Source organism: Zeus faber, assembly GCF_960531495.2.
Source record: "Zeus faber genome assembly, chromosome: 20".
Taxonomy (NCBI): domain Eukaryota; kingdom Metazoa; phylum Chordata; class Actinopteri; order Zeiformes; family Zeidae; genus Zeus; species Zeus faber.
In genome coordinates this window covers 19,816,257-19,843,469 of record NC_137207.1, presented here as the reverse complement: position 1 = coordinate 19,843,469, position 27,213 = coordinate 19,816,257, and the positions used below count along the sequence as shown (strand labels likewise).

General features: G+C 44.5%; 1 protein-coding gene across 2 annotated transcripts; it reads right to left on the bottom strand.

Moving 5' to 3' along the window:
* Positions 1–2,907: 2,907 nt before the first annotated feature.
* Positions 2,908–25,977, bottom strand: ppm1bb (protein phosphatase, Mg2+/Mn2+ dependent, 1Bb). 2 transcript variants are annotated; one of them, XM_080021100.1, is made up of 6 exons: positions 25,639–25,977; positions 17,899–18,741; positions 14,855–14,972; positions 13,231–13,342; positions 12,029–12,086; positions 2,908–4,085 (listed from the first exon to the last, which is right to left on the bottom strand). In XM_080021100.1, the coding sequence occupies exons 2-6, from the start codon at positions 18,727–18,729 to the stop codon at positions 4,056–4,058; spliced, it is 1,149 nt and encodes a 382-aa protein (XP_079877226.1). In that variant the 5' UTR covers positions 18,730–18,741; positions 25,639–25,977; the 3' UTR covers positions 2,908–4,055. The 2 variants fall into 2 exon arrangements, with proteins under 2 accessions (XP_079877226.1, XP_079877225.1); XM_080021099.1 differs by lacking the exon at positions 2,908–4,085 and adding an exon at positions 5,971–6,703.
* Between the last annotated feature and the right edge of the window lie 1,236 nt (positions 25,978–27,213).

Sequence of the window (27,213 nt, the reverse complement as noted above, 5' to 3'; positions counted from 1 at the left end):
TAAACTCCCCCCTCCACACACACAGACAATAGAGTAATATATTTGTATCAGTCACGCATATGCACGCTAACACACGCACGCGCGCTCCACAATCCCATAATCCCCCTCCAGATTGGGAACACCTTTAAGATACAATGTGATTATGATTTGAGATTATGATCAAATTATGATAAGAGTGGCAGATTAGACATTTTGCATGTGTGTGTGTTTTCCCTTTTGGGAGGAGGAGGGGGGGACAGTCTTCATACTAGAATGTGATTCAGCCAAGGAGAGAGGGATCAACTGCAGACAACAATCATCCCAGTGCTTTGGATATTTTTGGTGGTTGTGTACTATTTGACGCATCGTCGACAAGGTTGTATCAATTTGGTGCATTGATTCATTGATTTATTTACCTTTTGTTGGATTACTTGAGGGGTAACTTAAGTTTGGTCGCACAAGTGTGAGCTCGCTGTGCAAATGTCCTTGTAATGTATCGGCGCTAGAGCGGAAGAACGATGTATGAGGAAGCACCGAGGAGTGTGCAACTTCATTCCTGCGACGCACACGCACGCACATACACACACACTCACCTCGGTCCTCCTTGGGCTTATGCACTCCTTGTTGGCAGAGTTGCCGCGAGATGGGGCGTTGAGCGGCAGTGTCCCCCAGCTGGGTCGGTATATGACAGTCCTCAGTTGGTCTTTATATCACTTTTTCTGGCCCCCTGCCGTGCGACGGCCAAGATGTAACCGGCCACACAGCAGTTTCCATGGTAAGCGTTCTTATGGCATCCTGATGACTTGACCGAGGCAGCGCAGTTGGTGCTGGGTGATGGCAGCCTCCGTTGGTCTTGCGGAGTATTTCATTTCGGGGCACTCGGTCGCGGCAGGTTATCCTCAGAGTTCACTGTCGACATCTGTTACGGAAGGCCTCAAGCATTCTGCGGTGACGACTGTACAGGGTCCACGCCTCAGCTGTAGAGGAGCGTTGTGACGACGACTACCAAGTAAACAGATCCTGTGGTGCGGAGGTTGAGGTCTTGATTTTGAAAGACTTCTCCTGAGTCTGCCAAACCAAGATGATGTCTGTTAAAATCCGGTTTTGTATCTCCCGTTCGATGCTGCAGCCGCCAGAGAGGAAACTGCCCAGGTATTTGAAAGATTCCGCTATTGCAAGTGGTTTGTCAGAGACGGTGAGGGTTGGTAAATGAGATGGGGGAGTAGATGCCCACTGGTAGATTACTTCGGTCTTTGCCAAGTTTAGAGAGACCTGGCCTACCGTACACACTTGCAGCAGCTGCAAGGGTAGCTTGCAGTGCCTCTGGTGTGCGGGCCACAACCGCACAGTCATCTGCATACTGTAGCTCAATGACATGTTCAGATGTTATTTTTGGGACCGCTTGAAGCCTTCGGATGTTGAACAGATTTCTATTTAATCTGAAGGGCACAGAAACCCCCACTGTCCTTCTTGCTCTTCTCCTGGAGCAGCAATGTCACACGCAGGAGGAAGACGTTCAAAAGAACTGGAGCAAGGATGCACCCCTGACGTACGCCGGCGCACACCCTGAAGGGCTCGGGTTCCTGGCGTCCAATATTAACACATGCCATCAAGCCACCCCCCCCCCATGGAATTGTTGCATCATGTTGACAAACTTTTGTGGGCAGCCAAACTTCAGGAGGATAGTCCATAGCAGCTCTCCGTTGACTGTGTCAAAAGCCTTCGACAGTACGATGAAAGCAATGAAGAGGTCCTTGTGTTTCTCCCTACACTTCTCCTGGAGCTGCCATGCTGTGGACACCACGTCCACAGTGCTCCTGTTCCTCCTGAACCCACACTGGCTCAGGCAACAGCTCCTCTGTGTTGTTGTGCACCAGTCTGTGTAGGACAACTCGGCCAGTACTTTGCCAGAGACAGCCAGCAGTGAAATGCCACGGCCGTTGCCATAGGGACTTGTCTCCCTTGCCCTTATTTATCAAGATGCCAGCATTTCTCAATTGCTGAAGGATCAAGGATCATCTTGCAGATGTCTGATAAACAGGAAAAGTGAGGGGTCAGGGGTCTTGTTGTTTTTTTCAGGGACCTTACAGCACATTGAAGCTCTTCAAAAGTTGGTGGAAGATCGAGGTCTTGGATGGTGGGGCGGGCAGGTAGTTCATCCACGACTTAGGGCCTGTTGGAGACGGCTAATTCAAAAGGGTTTTGAGATGTTCTGCCCACTGACAAGAGCAGTTTCTTGGGTCGTAGATGGTTTTCACTGCAACATAAAAGTTGTGCATATTATTTTCAGTGGCATGGGATTGCATTTCATTTGCCCTCAATATTTACCACTCATTCTGCAGGGCGCACAGTTCTGACTGCACCTCTCTCCTGGATGCTTTCCATTGTTGCCGGAGTACAGCTGATGTAGGGTTGTCGAGTACAGCACTGTGTTATTATAGTAGTTATTGTGCCTATGTTGTCATTAAACCAGTCCTGGTTCTTAATGCTCGTGACCGATGGATTGCGATGCTGCCTCATAAAGCCTGAACAAAGAAGACCATTTCCCATCAACAGAATCATCTGCCCTCAGGAGAGGCTCGATGTCTTCAAGGTTTTCAGCCAGAGAGCGTCAGAGATGGTTCCGGACCAGATTTTTCTAGACGGGTACAGTCAAGCCTCTTCTCTCCTGACCTCCGGAGAAGGATGGCAGGGCGTGCTTTGGCCTGGCGCCTGGTCATGGAGAGCCGGTGATCTGTCAACATTCAGCACCTCTCATTGCACGAATGAGTGAGCTGTGCAACTCTCCTAATAATTTATTGGCGCTAGAGCGGTGGAACAATGTATGAGGAAGCACTGAGGAGTGTCTGCAACTTAATTCCTGCACACACACACACACACACACACACAGAGGATTGACTCACACTGCGACCACTGGCCTTTGGCAGGTATTTTATTTCATATATAGACGCTTTCTGTAATCAAATGTGAGTGCAATCAAACAACGGCAAAATACAAACATTACCAATGCAGTCTGAGAACCGAGGGGCAAGGGGTTTAAAACCATGTTAAAAGGGGGCGGCGTGGGGTGAAGGGAGGTTTCGTTGGGTGGGGGGGCGAACGAGATGGCACCTGGCCAGGAGAGAAGGCGAGAGAGGCACAGATCCACACACCACTGCCAGCATGGGGCATGGGAGGGCTGGTAATGGTGTGTGTGTGTGTGTGTGTGTGTGTGTGTGTGTGTGTGCGGATGACAGGTGAAGGGGCTGGACCTCCTGCTCTTGGGAGTTTTGCGGGGGAGGGGGGGTACAGGGGCTCACTCAGTCACTCTAAACAAAGAGCAGCTAACTTCTTGGTCATTTGAGATACCTTTATCGACAGTTGCCCATCTTGCTCAGTTCCAGTTGGGAGTTTGTGTGTGTGTGTGTGTGTGTGTGTGTGTGTGTTTCGAGGGGCAGGGGGCGGGGTAATACATAGAGGGACTCTATTTCAACTGGGGCCTGATGTGTTAATGGCGGGGGTTATGGGTGGGGGTTGGGGGTCAGGCAGGTATCAGAACCAGGAGCACAGAAAAAGTCCAGGAGAAGAGACATATTACCAGTCTTTTGTCTGCCATCTTCTCTTGGCCCTCCGCAAAACATTCTCATACACCCTTACACACTCACACACACACACTAGGTCCTCGTGTCCTTGTGAAGTCGGGTGATCAATGTCAACAACATTCAAAAAAATTCATAACAACACTGAGAAAAAAAACAAAAACAAAAAAAAAAAACCCTCCATGGTAAAAATCATCTCTACCATCAGGATGCCTCAGTCCGCAATTTCTTAACGTTTCTGAAAAGAGATTACTCTTGGGTGTCAAGCGATGTGTCTGTATGTGTAGTTGTCGTCATCATCATCATCATCATCGTCGTCGTCATCGTCGTCGTCTTCATCTCGCTGCCACACATACACACACTCACACACTCCAACACACAATGCATGTCTTCCTCCCAAGTGGAGGAGAGAGAGAGACATGGCCCAATAGAGACACTCCTCCTTCCGGACCGCCGAGCCAATCACGGGGGAGGAGACAAGGTGGTTCGTTACCATGGCTACCAGGGGTCCTCCATGTCACCGGCACTCTACAAGTGGTGTAAGAAAAAAATAAATAAAATAAAAAGGGGGGAAGACACGAGAGAGAGAGAGAGAGAGAGAGAGAGAGAGAGAGAGAATGGGAAGAAGTCCGTTAGTTTTGTCGTCGTGGAGAACACAATGACACGGCTAATCTGGTGATGTCCGTGTTGGTTTATGGTTGTTTAACTCGGGCTCCCTATCGCCCACGTCCACTCAACCGCAGGAAGTGCGATATGCAAAGACAGGAGGATGGGAATCTCTCCGGGACGCGGCCGGCCCTCAGCGGACCCGCGCGCGAGGCACTCCAGCAGAGCCCAATGAGTTTGGCGCGGCGTAGGGATGGGGAACGTACAAGTCCCAACAAATCTCACCCGCTCGATGAAAGCCAAACGCTCGATGCATAGCTCCCCGCTTGCGTTCATTTCGGACTTCCAAGACCCATTTCAACGGCTATAAAGATTGCGGGTTTCATACACTCGGGTACCTTCAATGTAGCTTTAGTGCCACGTGAGCGGGCGAGCCGCAGGACTTATATAGACGCATGAAGGACAAAGCTCCTTTACCAGAAGTTTAGACCTTGGGTTACTGTACACGACAGCCGGTGCACAGAAAGACATACAACAGACCCCACACCATGTATGACAAAGCATCACTTTACCCACCGGCAGCCTCTCAGCGATGTCACCTCAGGGCCTTTGTTCCAACACGACACGTAGAACTCGCATTTCTTTTGTAATGGAGGCGATTGAAAACCATAACCTTTACTTTCCAGTGAATAAAAAGTGAAGACGGGAAAGCAAAACTGAGACCACGGAGAAATAAAATATTCACACAAAAACAAGATTTTATTTATTTTATTATTATGGGGGTTTTTTTTTTTTTTAACCGCAAAACATTTGTTTCGTGGGCTCGTTTTGAGTGACCCCCACCCACCACCCACGCCAAATGATAAACTCAATCAGATCCCCACACACTCACTCACACACACATACACACACACCATAATGCCACCTTATATAGTTAAGTGCCTTCGATCCATCGGAGGTAATTGCAGTGCATGTGTTTCCAATGTGACCAGATAAAAGTCCATGGAGACTGACAAACCCTTCTACACCCCAACAGAAAAAACCCCACTTCTTTTTATTGGTCAGTGTCGGTCAACCTGCCGTTTCAAAACAGCATTTTGTGGGGATTTTTTTGTCGACCAACCGTTGTGTTAAGAGCAAAGCACGCCCAAGCGTTGCATCCGGCCTGATACCAAGCAGACCACTCGTGACATTCAGCAAGTGTGAACTTTGTGGAAAAAATGTTGCCATGAACACTTGAGATATTCCATGGGAAATCCTGCTGTGATGTTATATATAAAAAAAAAAAAAAAAAAGGGGGGGGGGGGTTAATCGTCGTAAGTATCCAAAAAAATAAATGAATTTCATGGTGTTTTTGTTCTTTATTATATATTTCTAGCACAGCTGGGAACCTGGCGAAAGCAACATGCTTTGCAAGATTGAAGCAATATCACTGTGACTTAAAATCAACTAAACAACTCAGACGTCTAAAAACATAGGTGACTACCAGGCCCGGCTCCAGTAAATACTGTTAATGTGTTAAGTGCCTCAATATTTTCATTAAGTGTCATAATTTCAGTGAAAAGCTACATCTTAAGTATAAGAACATTAGTATAATGCCTCCGCCAGCCATCTACACTTATCTGACTTGGAGGGACTGCCCCGTTAGCAACATACCCCACACTCAAATTTCAAAAAGCTCAGACACGCAAAACAATCACTCTATTCAAAATGGGAAAAAAATAATTATATATATATATATATATATATATATATATATATATATATATATATATATATATATATATATCACTGATGACTGGTCTTTCAGTGACAGATCCAGGCGTGCACTCGTGGTACCCATGTGTACCCGGGGTGAACCCGGGCTAAGGAGTGTGTTGGGGGTTAGTAGAAAGTGGTGTCAGGCGGGACTCTGATCTCTTCAACCTCTGTCCGCCGGTCCATCGTGCTGGGGGAGCGGGTGGTGGGACAGGGTGGGGTGCGGACATCGGAAAAGGTCGTGGGGCAGGGTGGGAAATTAGCGCCAACCAACGCGAAAGTGGCGGTCAATTTAGCCAGTTGAAAGTCAGACAGGCTCCTTCCTTTCCCTGGGTGTAGGCTCGAGACCTTCAGCAGCTGGAATCATCTCTATGTGTAGGAGCTATAGCTGCAGGGGGGTCTGCCAGGTGAAGGTCTGGAGGAGGATGTTAGCGTGTTAGGGCAGAGGGAGGGAGAGGGGGGATTTAGACAGAGGAAGGGCTGGGCGGGCCGTGCCGGCCGGCCTCCGGCTCCGCGGGTGAGGGCGGGGGAGAGATGGGGGAGGGAGGGGAGGCGGTCTGTTCCGGGTCGTCTGTGCCGGCGGCGGCGCTGCCGTCGTCCGCGACGCTCTCCCCCTGCAGGCGGTAGGTGACCAGGGAGTCCTCCAGCACGCTGCGGTACTGCCCCCGGTGGTGCAGGCGGAACTGGCGCAGGGCCTCCAGCAGGTGGGCCGCCGTGCTGCCACCGCCCTCCTCACTCTCCTCCTCCTCCTCCTCTCCAGCGCCGCCTCCGCCCGCAAAGGCCTGGGGCGACACGCCAGGGTCAGACTCTGCAAGCGCTCTCCATGGCCACGCACACGCACACGCACGCACGCACGCACACACACACACACACACACACACACACACACACACACACACACACACACACACACACACACACACACACACACACACACACACACACACACACACACAAACACAAACACACCTCCAACAAGCACTGCTTCACACGCAGTACTACGTTCATTCATTCAGGTACGAGGCCTCCTACAAACAACCTGGAAGCCTGGATTGGGAGCGGCAGCCCTCCATGTTTTTCACTCTTTACAGGGAGAGAGGAGAGGGAGTCTGCAACCCAGAGGAAAAGAGCCGTATTGGCTCGACGCCTGTGGGATTAATAGCCAATAAAACACAAACACACACTCTACAGAACGGCCCCTTGGGTTTATGAGATCTACCCCCTGGACGCGACGCAGTTTTTAGGTCCAAACCCAGATGGACCAATCAGAAAAGTTGAACCCGCTTGTCGTGCAAACCGACCATGATATATCTGAAATGTTGTTGATTTGGGATGGGCGTGACTAGCCGACTAATCGATTAGTCGCCTCGGGCAGTGACGTCGACCACCGAGAAACTATTCATGATTAGTAAGCGTGAGCACACGCATCATGAGAAACTCCGCCCGGACTCTAATAAGTGTAGCACACAGAAGAGCGTGCGAGACGGAGCGAAGTGTTTTTGTTAGTCGTCGACCACTATAATTAAAATGCCCCTCCCGATTGTTGATCAATGCCCGTCAGTCCACTGTTACCTCTGCGGCTGACATTCCAAGCTCTCAAAACAGACAGTCCACACCAGACTCTCCGTATTTGTGTTGGAACTACACCACCCGAATCCACAGACCTGACGATCGGCATGCAAGACCCCTCTGCTGCGAAGCCTTAAAAGCATCGTTCTTAGGCAAACAAGCCAAGGAAAAAGCCTGTGGCAAAACATGAAGGAGTGCTGGCAAAACACGAGGGAACACTGTTGCAGCAATTCAAAAGGTGGAGGGGCTTTTAAGAGCTTCTAAATCGATGCGTAGGTCTCACATGTGCAGGCACTAATCTAACTTTATGATTTAGCATTAGCCACATTAGCTGGAGCTGCAACAACACTGCAAATACCATTCACCACAATCCTTTCCTGCGCTTGCTTTACAAACTTCCTTTCCGTCGGTGGGCATTCCTAAACATTTTAAACAGCTTGCAAAGGGAGATTACCTTTAGTTTAATGTTGCAGTTAATACTTTCGGTCAACAGCTCATGGGGGATGGGAACTGTGAGACAGAGGGTTCAAGGTTCAGGTTGGGGTCGTGGGGGAATTTTGGTCATCACTTCCTTTAGTGCACCTGGTCCTTTAATATCTGATGTAGTTCTGGTCTTGTTTTAGTTTATTTTATTTTTTTAATGGAGACTTCTGGCATACAACTTATTTGACATACTTGAAAAGCTGATTTTATTTTTAATATTTGACCAAATTCAATATATTAAATATATTCAAATATTAAAAATAAAAACAAGGATACATGGACATTTAATCTTATAGAACCACAATTAATCTGGATAACAGCCAGTACTGGAGCCAGTTTTTTTGCTCAGCCACAGTAAAATAATTTAATGTTAGAAGTTTTGTTAGCCAGTAAAATATCTAAAAATAAGATTGATTATGTCACAAGCCACTGAGATGCAGATGTGGCCGAAAATATTTTGACTAAACTTCAGACATAAGGTTTTGGTGTAAATTAATAAATAAAAATGTGTTAGTACTGAAATATGAACTTCAGTTCAAAATGATGCAAAAGTGGAAACTGAAGACTAAGTTTAAAAGACAGATAAGGCTATGTAGATTAAATAGGTACACTGTTAATTGCGGTTTACAGTATTGAGTATTTTTGGGGGGGTTAAAGTCAGCAGGAATTTCCCATTCGACTAGTGTATAGCTACTATTGTCTTTTATGACCTGGTATGTAAAGCAGTACATGATATAAACTGCTTTATATCTCACACATATTCCGGCATTATATTTGATTAAAATCAGCGTACTTTTAATTTATTTCGTTTTATATATTATACCTCTTGCCACATTGCTATGTGTACAGTAGCTATAACCAAGATCTCCCGCTTGTGCATCCAGACGTGTCACTTAATTTGTCTTCTGCACCGTTTGGAGGACACAGTGCCTGGAAGCTGGTTCAGTTGTGAAAACACAGTTTATTGCATTTGAAAGATCTGTTTGTCCTTTAATTCAAACAAGTTTGAGGGGTTCCTTGTGACTCGAGTCGCGTTCCAAAGCTGGAGAAATACTTCCGCCGACGGAAAGCTGCTCTTAAAAGTTTGCAACTAACATCTGACTCCTGATTGGACAGCGGGGATATCCACAGGGCATACGCACGCACAAAATTCTGAGCAACATCAAGAGCCCAACTAGATTTTCTCAGTACCTCTGTGTCAAAAGGAGCGTGCACGAGAGCCACTGCTCTAACTTTGCAATATGACTCACTGAGCCTTCCACATCCATGCAAACCAAATGATCCAATCAGACGCTGCCGTCTGAACATGAACATGTGAGAGTTTGACCAGAGATGAGTTTCTTCTGTGCGCGTTAACTAAAAACAAACAAAACATGTGGTTTGGGTAAAAAAAGAGGTACCAAAAAAGGGAAGAACATCTGTTGGTGTGGACAGAAATTACATCTGCCGAACATTTTGTGCCGTGTTGTGTGAAGGGTGTCGGCCAGGTCAACACTGCTAATATCCTTCACTACAAATCCAATCACAGGGAATTGATGATGATGAATATTTCAGAAAAGAAAAGGCCGGAATGAGGAGCGTCCCCACCTGCTGCCTCAGTCGCCGTCACTTAAGACATTGTACAGAGCTTTGACGGCATTACGCCTCATGACAAATCTTGCAGACAAAGAAATCACGCGATAATTGGCAAAATATTGGAAAGAAATATAGGATATCCGTAGAATCAGAGCTGAAGCAAATCAAAAACTTTGTGTATAAATCCAATTTGTTATCTAACAGGACAACAGAGCTCTGCCTCAACCCACTGTGAATTTTATCAATGACTTTAAAGTCAAAAGTGTGTTTGCAGACAGCCCCTCCCCTGATAAACAAAAGGGGTGCCGAGCTTTGGATTTGCAGGAAGAACAATCTGTATTACCATTCAACAGTCGGTACGTTTACATGCACAGAGCTCTGAAGTCTTTACGCCATATGACATCTTGCAGACAAAGAAATCACGCAATATTTGGCAAGATATTGGAAATAAATGTAGAACGTCTGTAGAATCAGAGCTGAGGCAAATGGAACACTTTGTGGGTAAATCCAATATACACCGAAGCGCGAATTCACAAAGGGTTTGCGCGGTTTTTGTGGCTGCTAAACCTGTGCAAATAAGGGAAAAGGAAAGCGTCTAATTCACAAAGCACCTGCAAACCCGAAAGCAGCCATGAAATACACCGCTAACTGCGCTGCAACGCAAATAGCGGCTCGGTGCCCCTGTGCTATTTGTGCTGTACTATTTAAAGGAGGTATTATTCATACATTTTGTGCAAAATTGGTCCATTTCGATGCAAATGAGTCACATTGGAAAAATACCCAATTCACAAACACTGGTGCTTATAGCCATGGGCAGTTAGAGTGAAATGATTACCGTCTGCAGAGAGCTGGTGGTAATTATGCAGAGACCACCATAAAATTAAAAAGAAAAGGCAGCGTGGTGTGATCGTCTGCAGAGAGCTGGTGCAATTGAAGCGCATTTATAAGGGGTGTCACCCAGACTTTCCAGTGATCTGTAAATAATATTTTGACAGTATTATTATTATTATTAAAATTACTGTCACAGCATCCAAAGGTAGCGATTCCCTGAACAGGGCAATCTGCGGTGGTTTTCAAAACGCACTCCAAAAGCAACTTGACATTTTGTATAATTGGTTGTACAAAAAAGGCTTTACAAACGTTGACAAAAATGGTTTCATAATTCTCATTAAACTCGAAAGATATCAAAAGCCAATTAAGTTATAGGGAATAGCGATAAAGTGGTCAAAATTGGCATCGAACCACAGATGGAATTCAACCTCATGGGGCCTTGGACAGCTCTGCGGCCGCGGAGCGGTGCCTGCGCGATCAGATACCTGTGATTGGGATTTGAACAAAATGGAAAATTTCCGGCGCCTCAGACGCTAAGCCATCGCAGATAGCCAGTGCAATTGATGCCCATTTCATGGTCCCATCAGCAGCTGCAATGTGTTCTTTTTGAATTGGCCCCTCAGTGTGCCCTCCATTAGGGACACCTGTACGATCCAATGTCATCCAATACACCAGCTCTGCCATGAATTCTACTTTTATGAAGTTTGTAATGTTTAGTTTTAGTTGACAGAGTCGGAAATGTGTAAATTCAATCACATGTTTTTGACTGAGGTCATAGTTTTATGTGGTGGTATATTTAGAACATTATATTCAGAGGTGTTTCAAATTTTTCACATACATGAGGGGGACAGAGTATTAGAAACACCTCTGAATATGATGCAGCTCAGTACATCACCAACTATGACCTCAATGCTAAAACATATCATTGAATGAACAGCTCTTCTGACAGCGTTAAATAAACCCTGGACAATATAAGCAAGATAAAGCTAATTCTATGGCTGAGCTGGTGTATTGGATCACACTGGATTGTACAGGTGTGCCTAAAAAAGTGCACACTGAGTGTATGGTCTAATATTACACCACAACTCTACATCAACCCACTGTGCATTTTATCAACAAGTTTAAAATTCCAAGTGTGTTTATGGACGGCCTCCTTCCCTGATAAACAGAGGGGATGCCGAGCTTCGGGGCTTGCAGTTTGCAGGAAGAACATTGTGTATCACCAATCATAAGCCAGTACCTTAACATGCACACATCAATCAGAACAAATGTGAATCACCAGAATTACATGATATGTTGAACAAGGAAATACTTTGATTCCTTCAACCAACCAAGTTTACACGGCTCATTCTTCAGCCTGAATATTGAATCCGGTCGGGGGCAAGCGGAAGCCATGTGTACATTCTTTGCACTGCCCATAGTTGCGATGGAGCGAACAACTTTATGGCTGGAGCCAAAAGAATGAAAAAGAAAATGAATTTCTTGTATCAAGAAAAGCTTGATCAATAGCCTTGTTCCTTTATTTTCTATATAAAATATGACAAAAGTGCCCTGCTGGGTATGGACTGCGCAGGCAGCTCTAGCTTCTGAGGTCCTAGAGGCGGGTGTTTGGGGTGTGGAGGGGTGAAAGGTCAGACGGGTGAACTCACCCCTTCCTCTTCCCTGTGAGGGTTCAGCTTGTTGTACACGGCCTCGATCACACTCCGTCTGTCAACACACAAACAGTACACAGTTCAGCATTCATAATGACGAATGTATGTATTCTACATAGATTCATGTAGTCTACCTGTAGTGGAAAAAACTTTGCTTCTATCCTTAGCAAACTTTAGTCCAATTATCATAATAACAACAAACAAAGCAAATAAGCCAACCGATGCATTCCTCAAATATGTGCATATACAGTATATACTGTGTATATATATATATATATATATATATATATATATATATATATATATATATATATATATATATATATATATATATATACTGTTGTTTTTTTAAATTGTTGTATTCCTTGTGTGTTTTCTGGCATACAGACATGCATACATTTAACAGCATGGATCTTCTTATTATTCATGTCCAGCTTGGGCCACATTGGTATGTTTGTTCCTAGATCCCCTACTGTACATATGCTGTACGGCGGTCACAATCATGACATTTTAGTTGACCATTAACTGTCAGACAAATAATTGCAATTAAAAATGTAATTGTCTATTTTGTTCTATGCCAGTATCATAGTATGAGCCTTTAATAGTGTAACAACACGCGTTACGGAGAAGAGCCACTAATTGGCACTGAACATCGGAGCATAAAAATGCATGCGGATCAAAACTACGATTTAACGAGTTCACAAGACAATTGCGATTAGCTCAAATTGAGATTAGGCGCTTATATAATAATTGTGACGGTGCCAATGTACGACATAAACTAGTACAACATACATACATACATACAACATAAACAGTACCCTGCAAGCCTGACCGCTCTGACGGGAGCTCGTGTGGATTGTCCATCATTCCTTGTGGAACCGATGGTCGAGTCTTTCTACACAGAAGTGGTAGCAGCAGCTGTGCACGATGTTAGAACCACGCTTTGACCCGTTTGCACCTTCTCCTGCTTCCTAGCGGCAGCTGACATCTGCAGATTATTCTCCCTCTGGTATCATTCATTTTCAATGTTTGTATGGATACAGTTTTTGCGTCTACTAAAATCGCATTTACTAGTTGATTTTGGATTTACGAACAATTCATTAAATTATGTGATAATGAATTTGATGGCGTGTACAGCGTGACACTATCTTGGAGTGCTTCTTTTTTTTTTTTTCTCCCTTTTAGTGGTGTGTAATTACTTGCTGGCCAGGCCTCCGCCCGGTGGAAGGTTGGGGATGTTCTCTGTGGCGATGCTCCTCAGGACAGACACCAGGTCAGGGATGCCCTCGTCCTCACAGCCCCGCAACAGCTCTGGAGGCACACAGGCACACAGGCACACACGCACACGCACACACACACACACACACACACACACACACACACACACACACACACACAGTTTGAGGACTTATAGCTGAAAGCTGCATTGTGCAAATTCGGAAGAGTATGGCAACATGTGTTACAATATGCATTACAACATCCCTAAACATCCTGCCGCAACGGTGATATTAGATGGAAGGAGAGATTAAACGGAGCTGATCAGGCAGGGCAGCCCAAAATTGTGAGCAGCTTTGTTCCATCACACTGAGCATATTTTTCAAATTTTAATAATCTGAATTGCCAATAATTGGGACAGAGGTATATTTTATTTAACCAGTCTTTTCAAAGTACACCTACTACAGAGTGATATTTGTGCCAAATGTTTGCACAAGGTGTTTTGCACATACATGAACTTTCTTTGTATAGAAATACATTGCCACACAAATAATTACTACATATGTGCTAACAAAATCAGTTTTGTACTTCATTTGAACTTGCATGTCTCCCAAAATTGACAAAATGTACAGAATTCTGACTTTCTTCGTATAGTTTTTCTGTGCACACAGTCTCGCTGCCTTTGGCAAAACTTCTCTGTGTGATCTCAAAGCTGAGGCTTCACACTCAACATGCATCAGCTGGAACGTGGCTACATTTCAGCCAATCAAAGATGAAGGAGGCAGTTGGAACAGGGAGAAGAGGCGGATAGTTTGTAAAAAAAAAAAAAAAAGTAATCTGATTCTGTAAAAATATGTGTATTTCTTTACATTATTAAATAGAAAAAATAACTCACGAGAAAAAACGCTGACTTTTTTTTAATGAAGGTTAATTTAGATAGAAGTCAACAAACAATTATTATTGACTTTGGTAATTTACAATTTCCACTGATGGCTGATATTCTGATATTCAGGCATCAGTGAATTGTGACTGATGAAATTTTTTTTTTTTTTCCAAATTTGAATGGGCAATCTTTTTTCGCACCACAGATATTATTAATTTTTTTTATTTTTTATTTTTTTTACACGCTGCATCTGCAACACAGCACAGATCTAAGGAGGCAGAGAAATCGTAAAGAGTCAAAAGCAAACAGCAACCGTGGCTCTGAGCACATAGCGCGCCGCTTATAAATATCTGCACTGCCTGAGGAATGCCCATTTTGTCCAGGATTTATGTACAGTAAAGTGTGAAGCCAGGGACATTTGTGCCACTCGTCTCTCCATTGGAAACACATATTGGCCAGATTTAACAAAAGGTGAAAAAGGTCATCTGCAATTGTAGATTTTATTCTGGGGTGATTGGCACACTAACACATTTAAACTTTGAAGCTTTCTTATATGTTTGCTCTGGCTGAAACTACATCCAGCCGCTGCCAGAGAAGCTGCCAGAGAATCCCGTTCCATTAACCCAACAAACCTTTGTGGTTCATACCTGCCATTTATTCAGTGCAGTGAATGTAGGGGATGTATGGCTCATCTGGATACTCGCTGTATTTGAATGAGTGCTCACCTTCGACCCGCGTCTCCAGGTATTTATCCAGTTCCTCCTCTTTCTTCACGGCTTCCTCTGAGACCTTGGGAGCGCCGGGTAAACACACCAACACCACGCTCATGTTGTCCCTGCTCCCCTGGATGGAGGGAGGGGAGGGCGACAGAGGGCAGGGAACGGGCGAGGCAGAGAAAGAGAAGCCGTAAGAGGAATCAGAAAAATGTAAACATTACATAAAGACCTTTTTTATTTTTATTTTTTTATTTTTAAGAAATATTGGAGAACAAATCAGGGCTGTGGTTTCTTTAGTGCCACATAATCCTGGAGTCACAAGGTGAGATACAGTGAATAAATCATTGGGTCAATGCCACATACAAGTCAAGTTACCAAGAAGAAGAGTCTTCCCAATGATTCCTCACACTTATTTTTTTCACAGAGTTTCAAGACCAGAAAGCAATATCAGTTTTTTGATTGCCAAGTCCATTCCCTTATCACCGGATTTGATAAGAGCAGCTTGGGAGTGCAACGCTGGCTAAACATCTGACTGGGTTCATTGAATATATGAATATATGTAACGCAGTGTTCCATACTCTGATTCTTACATTTGGATATAAAGCACATTTCTTACCGGAATTAATCCATGCAAAGTTTTTTGTGGCAGTTTTAGAAATATATTGTAGATCTTTGCACACTGAACGAACAGGTAAAACAAATTTAGTTTGCAAAACAATCCATAGAATTACATGCCTATCCAACCAAAACTTCTCCACTTTTGAGGAAAATATAAACAAAAAATCTAAAGAAAAACCGCCTGTTTAGACACTGGTAACACTGTCATTAACCCTAACTCATTCTAATCTATCCACTGTTTCGTAATGAACAGGGTGATGTTGCATTTGTTTTCGAAAAAAAAATGTAGAGTATAATTTGTTTCCGTTCATGCAATGAATCTCAAGAGAAAGTTCTGTCGATGACAAATTCTGATGACTATTGCAGTGCCTTTGAAAACATGCCTGTGCACCGGGGAAATACACTTTCTCACGGGAAAAAAAAAAAACACGCAAGTCGCGCTGTTGGAAAAACTCGCTGTTCGCTTGTTTACTCAGCGTTTACTAACATTAGAGGTGCCGCGTGTCCAAATAGCACCAAATTCAACACTGCACGTCCTTTCAAAGGTAACTGTTAGGCACGGGCCAATTGCTTTCATGGGAAGCCCCACCACCAGCTGGCTCACTGTTTCTCACGGGAAGCCCCGCCCGCCCGCTGTTCGCTGTTTATTAACATTACATGTGCTGCGTGTCCCAATTGCACCAAATTTGACATACAGAGATTCCTTCCTTGATAGTTAGATGTCTGATAGCGAGACAGTTATATTGCAAACATGGCCTTGGAGAAGTGAAGTGTAGTCAGTGACATCTCCTGTAGAAGGCTGTAGATTACACACTGAAAGGTATTCAACTCTCTCTCGTCCTCATACACCACCCACATATTGTGATATATACATATATATATATGTATATATAAGACTGGAGAAACCGGTGTATGTCAACATTTAATTGGTTCCAAGTGTACCACTAAAATCTTGCATAGGCTATATAGAAATCTGGAGTATACATAGAATCCTGGACAATACAGCATTTATCTATTGTATTTCTGATTACATTAACTGAGACTCAAGTATCGCTGAAGGGGTTTCTGTACAATTTTGTGATATAGTAATTATGGTTATTAAGATCAGTAATATTGGTAATATTTGTCAATGCACAGGCTGTGATATGGCTGGGAAATCAACAACAAAAAAGCCAATAAATGAGTGCATAGAAATTCTGATCCATAAAATTTGACCACTTGACTTTTAACTTAAAATAGGGGGGGTAATTAGCTTTTAGTACACATTTTAGTTGGGAGCCCTATGGATGCAGAACCACATACATTACTATTTTACTATTTATGCCTCACTTAAGCACCACCTTCCACAAAAGTTTAATCAAACATTATTCCTCTATTCTGTTAATTGAATACAGAAATTAGTTCAGACGGTCACTAAACGCAACTGCACAAACAGCTTCATTGTAGTTGTGCACTTCTACAAAACAACCTGAAGAGACTTTTTTGTTGTAAAGGAATATACATACATATATTGCAAAGGCTGTGATAAAATATAAATAAATATATATATATAAAACAATTTTTTTTTTTTTTTTTTTTTTTGGGCCCCGGTGAGACCCGGTCTTCCGGCCCAGACCACGGTGCACTGTGCAGGGTGTGTACTGCCGGCAGAGCCCGGAACACCTGTAGAGCTGTAGAGCCTCTTCCAGAACTCTGCAGCTGTTTGTTTGTTTGGGTTTTTTTTATTAAATGAGCATAAAGCTTTCCCTGAGCACACATGGATGTATACACGCAACGTTTTCATAGAAAGAATAAATATCTGCTGAAACACTGCATATTTTTGGAATGTTAATTTTCAGATTCGAACAATAACAAGGTTTGAAATTAAATCAATCAGTCAATATTCTACTGTGATTGAAGGTTCTTCTTTTGAGAATTCAATAGTTAAATAAATAAATAAATATATTCACATAAGTTCATGCATCAATTAACCTAATTTCATCATTATGCGTAGGCCTGGCCTACAGAAAAGAGCTTTATCCAATGTTGTGTGGGTCATACCATAGTAAGATTTATTGCTTGTGTTTATTGAATACAGAAGAAACTTTTTTTATTATTATTATTTTTTAATTGCATAATTAAACTCAATCACAATATTGGTCTAAAAAAATTGTAATAAAAAAAAAAAAAAAAAAAATCGCAATTAGCTTTTCCCAAATCGTTCAGCCCTATCAATAACTGGTATTTTTATAAAGTGCTTTCATACGTCAAGAGGAAAATATACTAGAAATTGTGTCAGACAGACAGATTGGTTGGAATTTACAAATATCCATCACAGCCTTTGCAAATAAAAAGTGAGAGACAAATCACAGCCGTCTCATTCTGTGCGGCATTTGGAACATGTAGTGATGGCTACACACTAATGTAAAAATTTTAACGTGTGTGTGTATGTGTACCTTATGCAGGCAGGTGTCCACCACCGAGTTGCACACCTTCTCCAAGTCGTCGTACACCTGTAGCCGCGAGCGGACGAACTCGCAGAGCTCTTCGTTGGACATGACGTCCCAGATGCCGTCGCACGCCAGCACCACAAACTCATCGCCTTCAGCCGCCCGCTCCAGCACACACACCTCGGGCTCAGGGCTCACCAGCTGCTCCGTGGGGCCCTTGCCATCCACGCACTTGTAGTCGTAGTCCCCTAGCGCCCGGGACACGGCCAGCGAGCCGTTGACCCTCTGGATCATGACCGAGCCGCCGGCGTTCTGGATGCGCTCCTTCTCGCGGGGGTTGCAGGGCTTGTGGTCCTGGGTGGAGAAGCCCACCCTGCCGTCGCGGCTCAGCACGGCCCTTGAGTCGCCACAGTTAATGAAGTATAGGTGGGTGGGGCTGAGTAGCACGCCTACGGCGGTGGAGCCGCTGCGGTCCAAGCCCTGCCGCAGGTCTGAAAAGCTGCGCATGTACTCGTCGATCTTCAAGAAACCAGAGCGGATGCCGTCCTTCACGCCCTCCACAGAGCCGGGCCCCGAGCTGAAGTCGCTCCCCCCTGACAGGATGTGCTCCAGCAGATGGCCCGAGCAGTAATTTGCCACCCGCGAGCCGGCATGGCCGTCGTACACGGCGAAGAAGGACCAGTCGGTGAGTCCGTGGGGGAGACCGACCACAGCTGTGTGTGCGTCCTCCATCTCCACCCTCCAGCCCTGCATGGAGCTCAGGCCGTAGCGCAGCCCATTGCCCTCGCCGTGAGCGCTGTGCTTCTCCGTCTTCGGCTTGTCTAAAAACGCACCCATGGCTGCCTACAGCTAGGAGTGAATTGGGGAGGGGGGGGGAGGAGGAGGGTATAAATCAACCATCATCTATGACCACATATGGAAAAAAGAAGCCATCCTATTTGTTTAGATGTCCATATTAGACTACCTTGCTTGACCACACAGAATGCATGAAGCAATGCATTGTGGTTATACCGTTCTCAAATCCCTGTCTGTCAGGTGTCCTTTAATGAGGTTATTGCTTTAAAGGTGCAGTGTGTAGAATTTAGTGGCATCTAGCGGTGACGTTGCAAGTCGCAACCAACCGAATACCCCTCCCATGGCGGTCCAACATGGCGGCCTCCGTGGAAGAGACGGTGGCTACCTCGCCAAAGGCCTTCTCTCGAGCCAGTGTTTAGTTTGTCCATTCTGGGCTTCTGTAGAAAAATGGTAGTGTAACATGGCGGCCTCCTTTGAAGCGTACCAGCTCCCTACGTAGATAAAAACGGCTCATTCCAAGCTAATGCCAACACAACAATTCTATTATATTTCATTTCTGCCAAGTTTGTTCCGCAAATTCTAAACACTGCACCTTCAAGGACCACACTAGAATGGGTTCGAAAGAAAAAGTAAAGAAAAATATTTTAAGGGCTTGACTCCAAACTCTTGACCCTTTCACATACAAATTTGAGAAAACAACTACATGTGGACCTCTTGTCAAGGGCTGCCAGCCTTATGATCAGCACAGGCAGCAGAAAAATTAACAAAAATAAGTCTTCCTGATATTTCAGTTACTTGACTCATTACCTGATTCGATCGTAGCTATGACTAACTATTCTTGTTTTCCTTAGCCAGTTTCGTTCATCAGCAACCTACACGTGTATCTGGTTTCATTTAGATACAGGTACTCACTCAGGCACTTCAATGCTTATATGCTTTGATTGATTCTCTCCTCTGATGTAAGTCGGTTTGGACAAAAGCGTCTGTGAAATGAATAAATGTAAATGTAAAGTCTTTAACCTTATACATTCTCAAGAAGAAAACAAGCCGGTAGAAAACTAACAAGCCCTGCTTCAAGGGCACGCGCCACACGCGGCGATCACGGCCTCTGCTTTTAATAACTCCATGGATGATTACACCTAGAGATCATGACTGTAGGACAGAGACAAAGATAGCAGGAGGAGGATCCCCAGGAGCTCAGGATTACTGTACATCTGTAAGCCCTCTTGGAGTGTGCACCTGAGACTAATTGGACCAACATTCACAGCCTTTTTTTAGCCCGGTACTAAGGTAACTCATACTATTAACCAGCCTCTTGGCTGAAAATCAGAATGTAAGGGAGTACACACGTGCACAGACACTACAGCACCCAGTCAGCGCACTGGACACAATATAGCAATACAGCTGCTTCTTAGCAAACGATTGCACGGGTGAGTCATCTAGCCAATGTGTAAAAGGTGAACACGGAGGCCCAGTTCACCTTGTCAACATATTTAAGTAAGCAACATGACTGCACACACAAAAAAACACAGCAAGCATGTGCCCAAAAAAGTGTGTGTGTGCAAGCTCTGCTCGCTAAATGTGTGAGCACATTTGTGTTGACTGTTGGCGTGCGTATGCAGCGTCCCAGTCTGTGTGTGAGAGACTCTAAATATAGTCTGGGCTGGTTTAGATTTCCTGCCCCGGGTGGGGTGGAGGATGGTCATCCCTTCATACTTGCATTGCTCATTTTCTTCTTCTGTCAATCATCGGTTTTTGTTGTCAAGCGCCAGCCCGCTTGCCACGACCCGTGCAATCCACCACTGACTCAAGTAACGTCTATACAGTGTGTCCATGGTAAGGCGAGAGAGTGTGTGTGTGTGTGTGTGTGTGTGTGTGCAACACATTCGGCAACAGTGATTCTTTCTAAAAATATAACAAACACACTGCCATTGCCTAGCAACCAGCGCCACTCCAGTGCAAACATCCAGGCGACATTCCCTCTTTCCTGTATGTTGCGCGCGCGCGTGCACACACACGCACACGCACACACGCGCGCGCGCGCTAAGGGTAGTTGCATCATCCACCCATTAAAAGAGGCGCAGCAATCAGACCCTGTAAGGAGACATGGAGCCCAGCGTGCATGCTCACACGCACCTATCACAATGTCTCCTCCTCAGAGTGGTGTGGCGGGGAGACGCCGATAACATACCAAAAAAAGAACAGAAACCAGATTTATTCAGACATCAGACCGAAACCTGGTCGACTCTCGACCGCCGACCCCACTGCAAACTCCTGCCGACCACATTGAGACCGCAGGTCGAAACCAACACCCACATGCTGAGAAACACGTGGCTGAATTGAAAATCTAAATAAAAAATAAAAAATAAAAAAAACAACCACCGGAACAAATCAGGGAAGTGAAGGTCAGAGATTACATAATGCCTTTCGAGCCCATTCTTAGGCCGTTTGCTTGCCCACCCGGGCGTGCAAGTACACTTTCTCTCAAGCAGGGCTGAGGTTCGGCTCGTGGCGTCCCACACAAAGCAGGCTCTAAGTGTTTTACACATTAACTTGTTAGCGGTCCGCAGCAATTCCACCCGACTCTGGGGGCCATTTGACAGGCAGCCGGGTAGAGGGCGACTTAGAGGTCAAGAGCAAACAATCTAGTGAGCCACAAGCCCTACAAACAGCCCAAGCGCTTGACACCTTGAATATGTGGCAAATCACACAGAGGAACCGTAATGAGAAATCAGGAAGGAGGAAGAAGAAGAAACAGCTGAATTCTGAAAACTCTCAAGAATGGAAGAATGGCATCTGTGGCGGATCTGTGACACATTCATAGTCGCGTTAGCGCGTGAAAGTGACCGCTTTACAAACTCTGGCCGTCACATCAGAGCTAAAATCAGACTGGGAAATTATTTTTACTTACATTATATGGACAGACACAACAAGGGCCTTGTGTTCAAATCATTTAATGAATGCGAGTTTGTTTTGTGGTCTGTTTTGTTTTATTTTTGGCCATTTGCTCTCTCTTCTATAATTCCAAAGTTTAGGCAGGCGAGTGCATGTCAGTGACCAATGAGCACAACGCCTGTAGGAAATTAACAACAATCCCTAAAGTTGTAATCTTGAAAATTCTATAACATATCAATCTAAAGAAAATCCTTCTTGTGTCCATACGCATAATTCCAGAATCAGCCACTTCGATTAAATGAGGTGTTTTTCCCCCTTTTTTTTTTCTAGCTATTAATTATTCTCTATCACATTCCCTGCTGCAGTACATTCAACTGACATTAGCAACAAACGTTGAATATTTCAAGCTCCGCTTAAAATGGTGACCTACGCTCATCTAAGCTGAAAAAAAAACAAACATTCCTTCAGACTCGTCCTGCCTCTATAAGACCAAGGGAGTAGGTTTTTTAGACATGTCTGCTGAGCGAGTCAGCGTTCTATATTGAGAAATCCTCCATCACGAAACTGTCATTTCAGGGGTCACTACTAGCTACATTCAATTTTGCCCCAACGTTATTGACGTTAGATTGTAGGCTTGTACTGGCAAGACTGTGCTTCATTTAGTAGTGGATGCCATGTTACTTATGCCTGACGTTCAATCACTAAGTGCACCACAATTGAGGGGAAAACAGGAAGTGAAATTGACTGGCGGCAGCATTCGATATTTGCAGTGCTTTTACAGTTTCATCCGACAGTACTGCTGCTGCACAGCTTGCGTTATTGGCTAGTATCGTGTTACCGATGCGAGAGACGATCTGATATCAGTGCATCCACTCATTCACGTACAAACTTCCTAAACCGTGTCCGACAGCGCGTACCCATGCCTCGAGCAATCTTTCAACTCCTATCGATCAAATGTGGACCCCAGTGCTATCGTTCTATAACCTTTTGACTTAAATGTGTTCACAAGACGTTTAAAGTGTGTCGTAGGAGCAGCAGCAGCCGAAGCCAAGCTGCGTCTGCGACCAAACGAACCCTCGTCCTGATGTTGTGATACAGAAACCGCGTCTCTTACTTCTCACCTGGACACGATCCAGTCCACTCATATTCGCCCATTACAAACAGTCAAGCTCATCTTATGTTAATGGGTTTTTTGGGAATTGGCAAGTCAATACCCATAGTGGGTTGAAGTTCATATCCATCACAGAAGAAACTTTTTTTATATCATCTAGTGCAGGGATCCGACACCCACCTCTCTCAGTGTCTTTGCCCTTCTCTGTTCTCAACGCGACTTCCACACTCGTGAAAATCTAATCTAAATACAAAAGCTAGAGTTGAGGTCAATAACATTCTACTGAGATGTTTTATAGAGCAACTGGACCCGCACGTCCAATTTTAGGAACTCTTGGCTTTCGTCAATAGGAGCACCTTGAATAAGCCTAAATCCAAGTCCTTGCATCAAATCCCACACGGAACACCGTCACGAAATATGAGGGAAATTATGATTCAATCTTAAAACTTGTCTAAGCAATTTAAATTCACAAGCATGTGGCATAGCAGTGCCACAATTCTTCAGGAAATTTCCCCTCACAAATGACACGTCATATTTGAACATTGTCGTCCGCCTTTGGGTTTTCATACTAAAATAATAAATACTAAAGATAAATGGTATTTAACTGTCTAATTATACACAGTTTTAATGTATTAGACGCAGAGTCTCTCCATCACATATCCGACATTAATAAAAGATTTTAATATTAATCAAAGTCAAACAAACTCAAATCTCACAATTCAAGCACTAAAACCCATAGTCTACTTTATTTATATTCCAGTCTTCCTGAAACAAAACACGTCAACAGGAATAGGGAGAATCTGCACTAAGCTTTTCACGCTATAATGTACCCTGCGAGCTCTCTAACTGCCCAATTTTCTGCCCATGTCAGGTGGCATTTAGCTACTCGTGTTGCTCAGCGTTACTCGGCGGTAGCCCTCAACTCGTTTCAAACTTCAGCCCTCCGTCAAATTAATCTCTACTTCGGCCTGTGTGACGGCTGCTGAATCAGTTGAGAGTCAGGCGATGACCCGCTGTCTTTATCAGCCCCGCGGGGCACGAGTCCAACTCCAGGTTATGTCACACTTTGTGTCACCGGTGCCTCCTATCACCACCTCAAGCAGATAGGGCGACGCTTTAAAAAGGCAAAGAAGGGCAACTCAAAAAGGCCGACCTGCGAACACACCCCACTGTGCAAAGCCAGCTAAAATAACAGCGCCGCCACCACCAGATTCGATCACATCACCCATCAACAAAATTATAAACGTCGCCCCTTTTCCACCTTTTCGAGTCCCGAGCTTCACGTGAAATCAGGACACAGCGCACCCTACACCGCATGAATAGAGCGACCGGCGGCCGCCGCAGCAGCAGCGCCTTTACCAGAAATGTGCATCCAGTTTGTGGAAACACCAAAATGAATGAAGTTGGTTTTGTCCGCCAGCTACAATGCCCTCACACACAGACAAAGGTCTGCGAACTGTTTTGAATATTTTGCCAGAAAAGGTCCGATACTATGAAGGCTAAATGCTGGATAAACATGCCGGTGTATTTCTAGATGAGAAACTCCCTGTAGGTTTAAACAGATCTCCCTGAATGAACAGCATCTATCACTGCTCACTTCACTGGGAATGACCACCTGTATTTGTCGTACATATCGCACCCTGAGCGTCTGCAGAGTGTCAGATTGAATACTTTAAGAGACATTTTAATGACAAATAACCTCTCTGTTATTCAATAAAATACTGCAGGTAGGTGCTGGGGAGAAATGTTATGAACTACATGACTATGAACTGTTATGACATCATAAATGTCGACTCTGATGCAGAAGAACTTCACTAATTTTGACATAAACTAATATATGGATAAATAAAATGTGAAAAGGGCTAACGCCAAAATGAAGACCTTACAAATTCACATTTAAGAGAAATTGATGTCTCGGAAGCATCTTTAGACTGTAGTTATTGAAATGTATCAAAGTCTTGGCTTACTTGTATGTGTGGCGTGCTCACAACATTCATTGATATAACAGGCTTTACTATAAATACACTATTATTTTATTTATTAGATTATTAGATTTATAATGCAATACTGTAGCTGTATCACAAAATGTTGTGACTTGTCACCCAAACAAGCCTGGTTAACCTTAGTATAAAGTAGTGTTATTCAGTAGTTAGCATAATGAATCAGTGACTGGACATGTTTAAATATTGCTGTGAGGCAGTTAATTTAACACACGTTTAACGTTTAGTAGCAAGACATTAACATGAAAGTGAACAAGAAAATAAATAAAACGGCGATTTTCACTGACAACAAACCTAAAAAGAAAAAAAGAAAAAATCAACAAACAAAAAAATTAACCACAAATAGGAAAATCGTTCCAAACACCTCGACCAAAATTCTAATTGACCCAAACCCTCCAAGTTTGCGGACACATGCCTCCGCCGCACACGTACGTAGTAAACAAGAGTGGAAGGCAAAAGGTTGGAACGAAAATATTAAAATGTATCGCGTCGCCGAGGCACACGCGAGTGAAACGGGGCGTAGATTGAATAATGCAACCGCGATCAGGGCGAAGTAGAGCAGGCTGGGTGAGCTCAGTGTGGACCAGACTAACCACTGGAGGACAACGTGTTCAACCTTTAGCTCGTGTTCGTCACACTCGTAATCTTTGTCCGCTTCGGTGCGGCGCGCCGTGCTCTCTAAACCGCTGTCCTTTCTGGCCTGGGGTTTATTTTTATCTTTTATTTTTTTAAATTTGGTTTACATTGCGTGTTTACGGGTCCAGTGGACCGCATGCCGAACTCCATTCCACATTACCCCGGTCCCTCTGAGAAGGGCCTCTGCGTTAGCCTGGTGCGTGCTAACGGCTAACGGCTAACGACATTTTGCTTCGCTTGCTTTTGCAGCCGGTCAAAACTCGTAGCTAGTGGCGTTACCGTGGTTGTGGCACACAGCCGGCTACTCACGTTTTTCCTGACTTGTCCGAATTCGGGTCCAATCCCGGTCCTTTGCTGGCTTTCGATTGAAGCGATACAAACCTAGCTACCCACTAAGCTAATGCTAGCTAGCTAGCTACCTTGTTATGTTTCCTTATTTGACAAAATGATCGGGGTTCGGCCTCAGACGAGCGGCGATAATTCCTTTCTCGGCGGTTCCCTGCTAGGATGGCGTTGATTTTTACGCATTTTTGACACCAGTTCTTCCCCCTCGCTTCAGCGTAAACAATCAACCCCCCCCCCCACACCAGAAACGGCTCCAAAACAAATACGCTCGTTGTGTTAGATAACAGCGACGGCTCTCGCACTTTCGTCCATTGAAAGGCCAAGAGCTATCCCTCCACTCCGGGTGCTGAACGGGGGAGGGGGGGAGGGGCCTCGTCCCCGCCGCACGCTCCGCGATTGGTCACAATCGCGGGACGACGCGCCCGCCGGTTGGTCGGCGCCCCCGTCCGTCGGCGCGGCCCCTGTGCCACGCCGCGTCCCGATTGGCCCGCTTCTGGAACACCGCGGCACGTTCCCCCCGGGGGGGCGGGCTCACGCCGACACCGTTCTCGTGGTGCGGTGCGAGGGGCCCCCGGGGGCCACCCTGCAAACAGCAAAGAAGACCATAATATTCATGTGAAGGCATTAATAAGCAACTGAATGACATCCATATAAATACATACATCGAGAGTTTATGATATTTATATAGAATATGTGTATATAATGTCCCTATTTTTTTTATATTTAACCACAAACAGGTTTTTCATTTGTATTATTTCTGCTATTAGACTATTCTTTATTGATTGTATTCATATTATCAGGGTCTGGGCGTGTTGATATAAATGTTTCCTTCACACAAAAACAAGTATATACGTATATGAATACATGTATGTATCCTTATACTTCACTTGTCATATTTAGTATTTTCCTCACAATCCACGTATTGTTTTTTTTATTATCATTTATTGATTTCATTTCGCCACACTCACATTTTCCCGTTTACAGCCTTTGTTCACAACCTCCCAATTTTTTAGATGGATCTTATTGATTGAATATCCACTTCATATGTCCACCCCCTTTGTCCTATTTCCAATAGGTGACATAGGGTGAGTATAGAGACAGTCTGTACGTTAGTTGTATTCCTTGTTGGAACTTGAGGTTAAAATGATGGAGAGGAGTTGTTGTGCAGTAGTTTCCCTGGAGGGATAAATCTAAATACCCTTCACCATGTGGGGAAGCCGCGTGTCACTCTGGCTGGCGGAGACATATTGACCCGGTCCAGAGGGGTTTTCAGACCCCGAGGTGCCCCGGGGCGGCCCCCCATTGATTGTAAATGGAAAACGAAGAATATTGAGTTTTCTACAAACTTTGTTGGTTCCCAGAAACCCTCACAAAGTGTGTTTGCTTTGTTTGTTAAAAGTCCCTGAATTGAACTGTATCTGGAAATAACAATATTCTCATAACACATTCTGTAAAGATAGATAGATAGACAGATAGATAGATAGATAGATAGATAGATAGACAGATAGATAGATAGATAGATAGATAGATAGATAGATA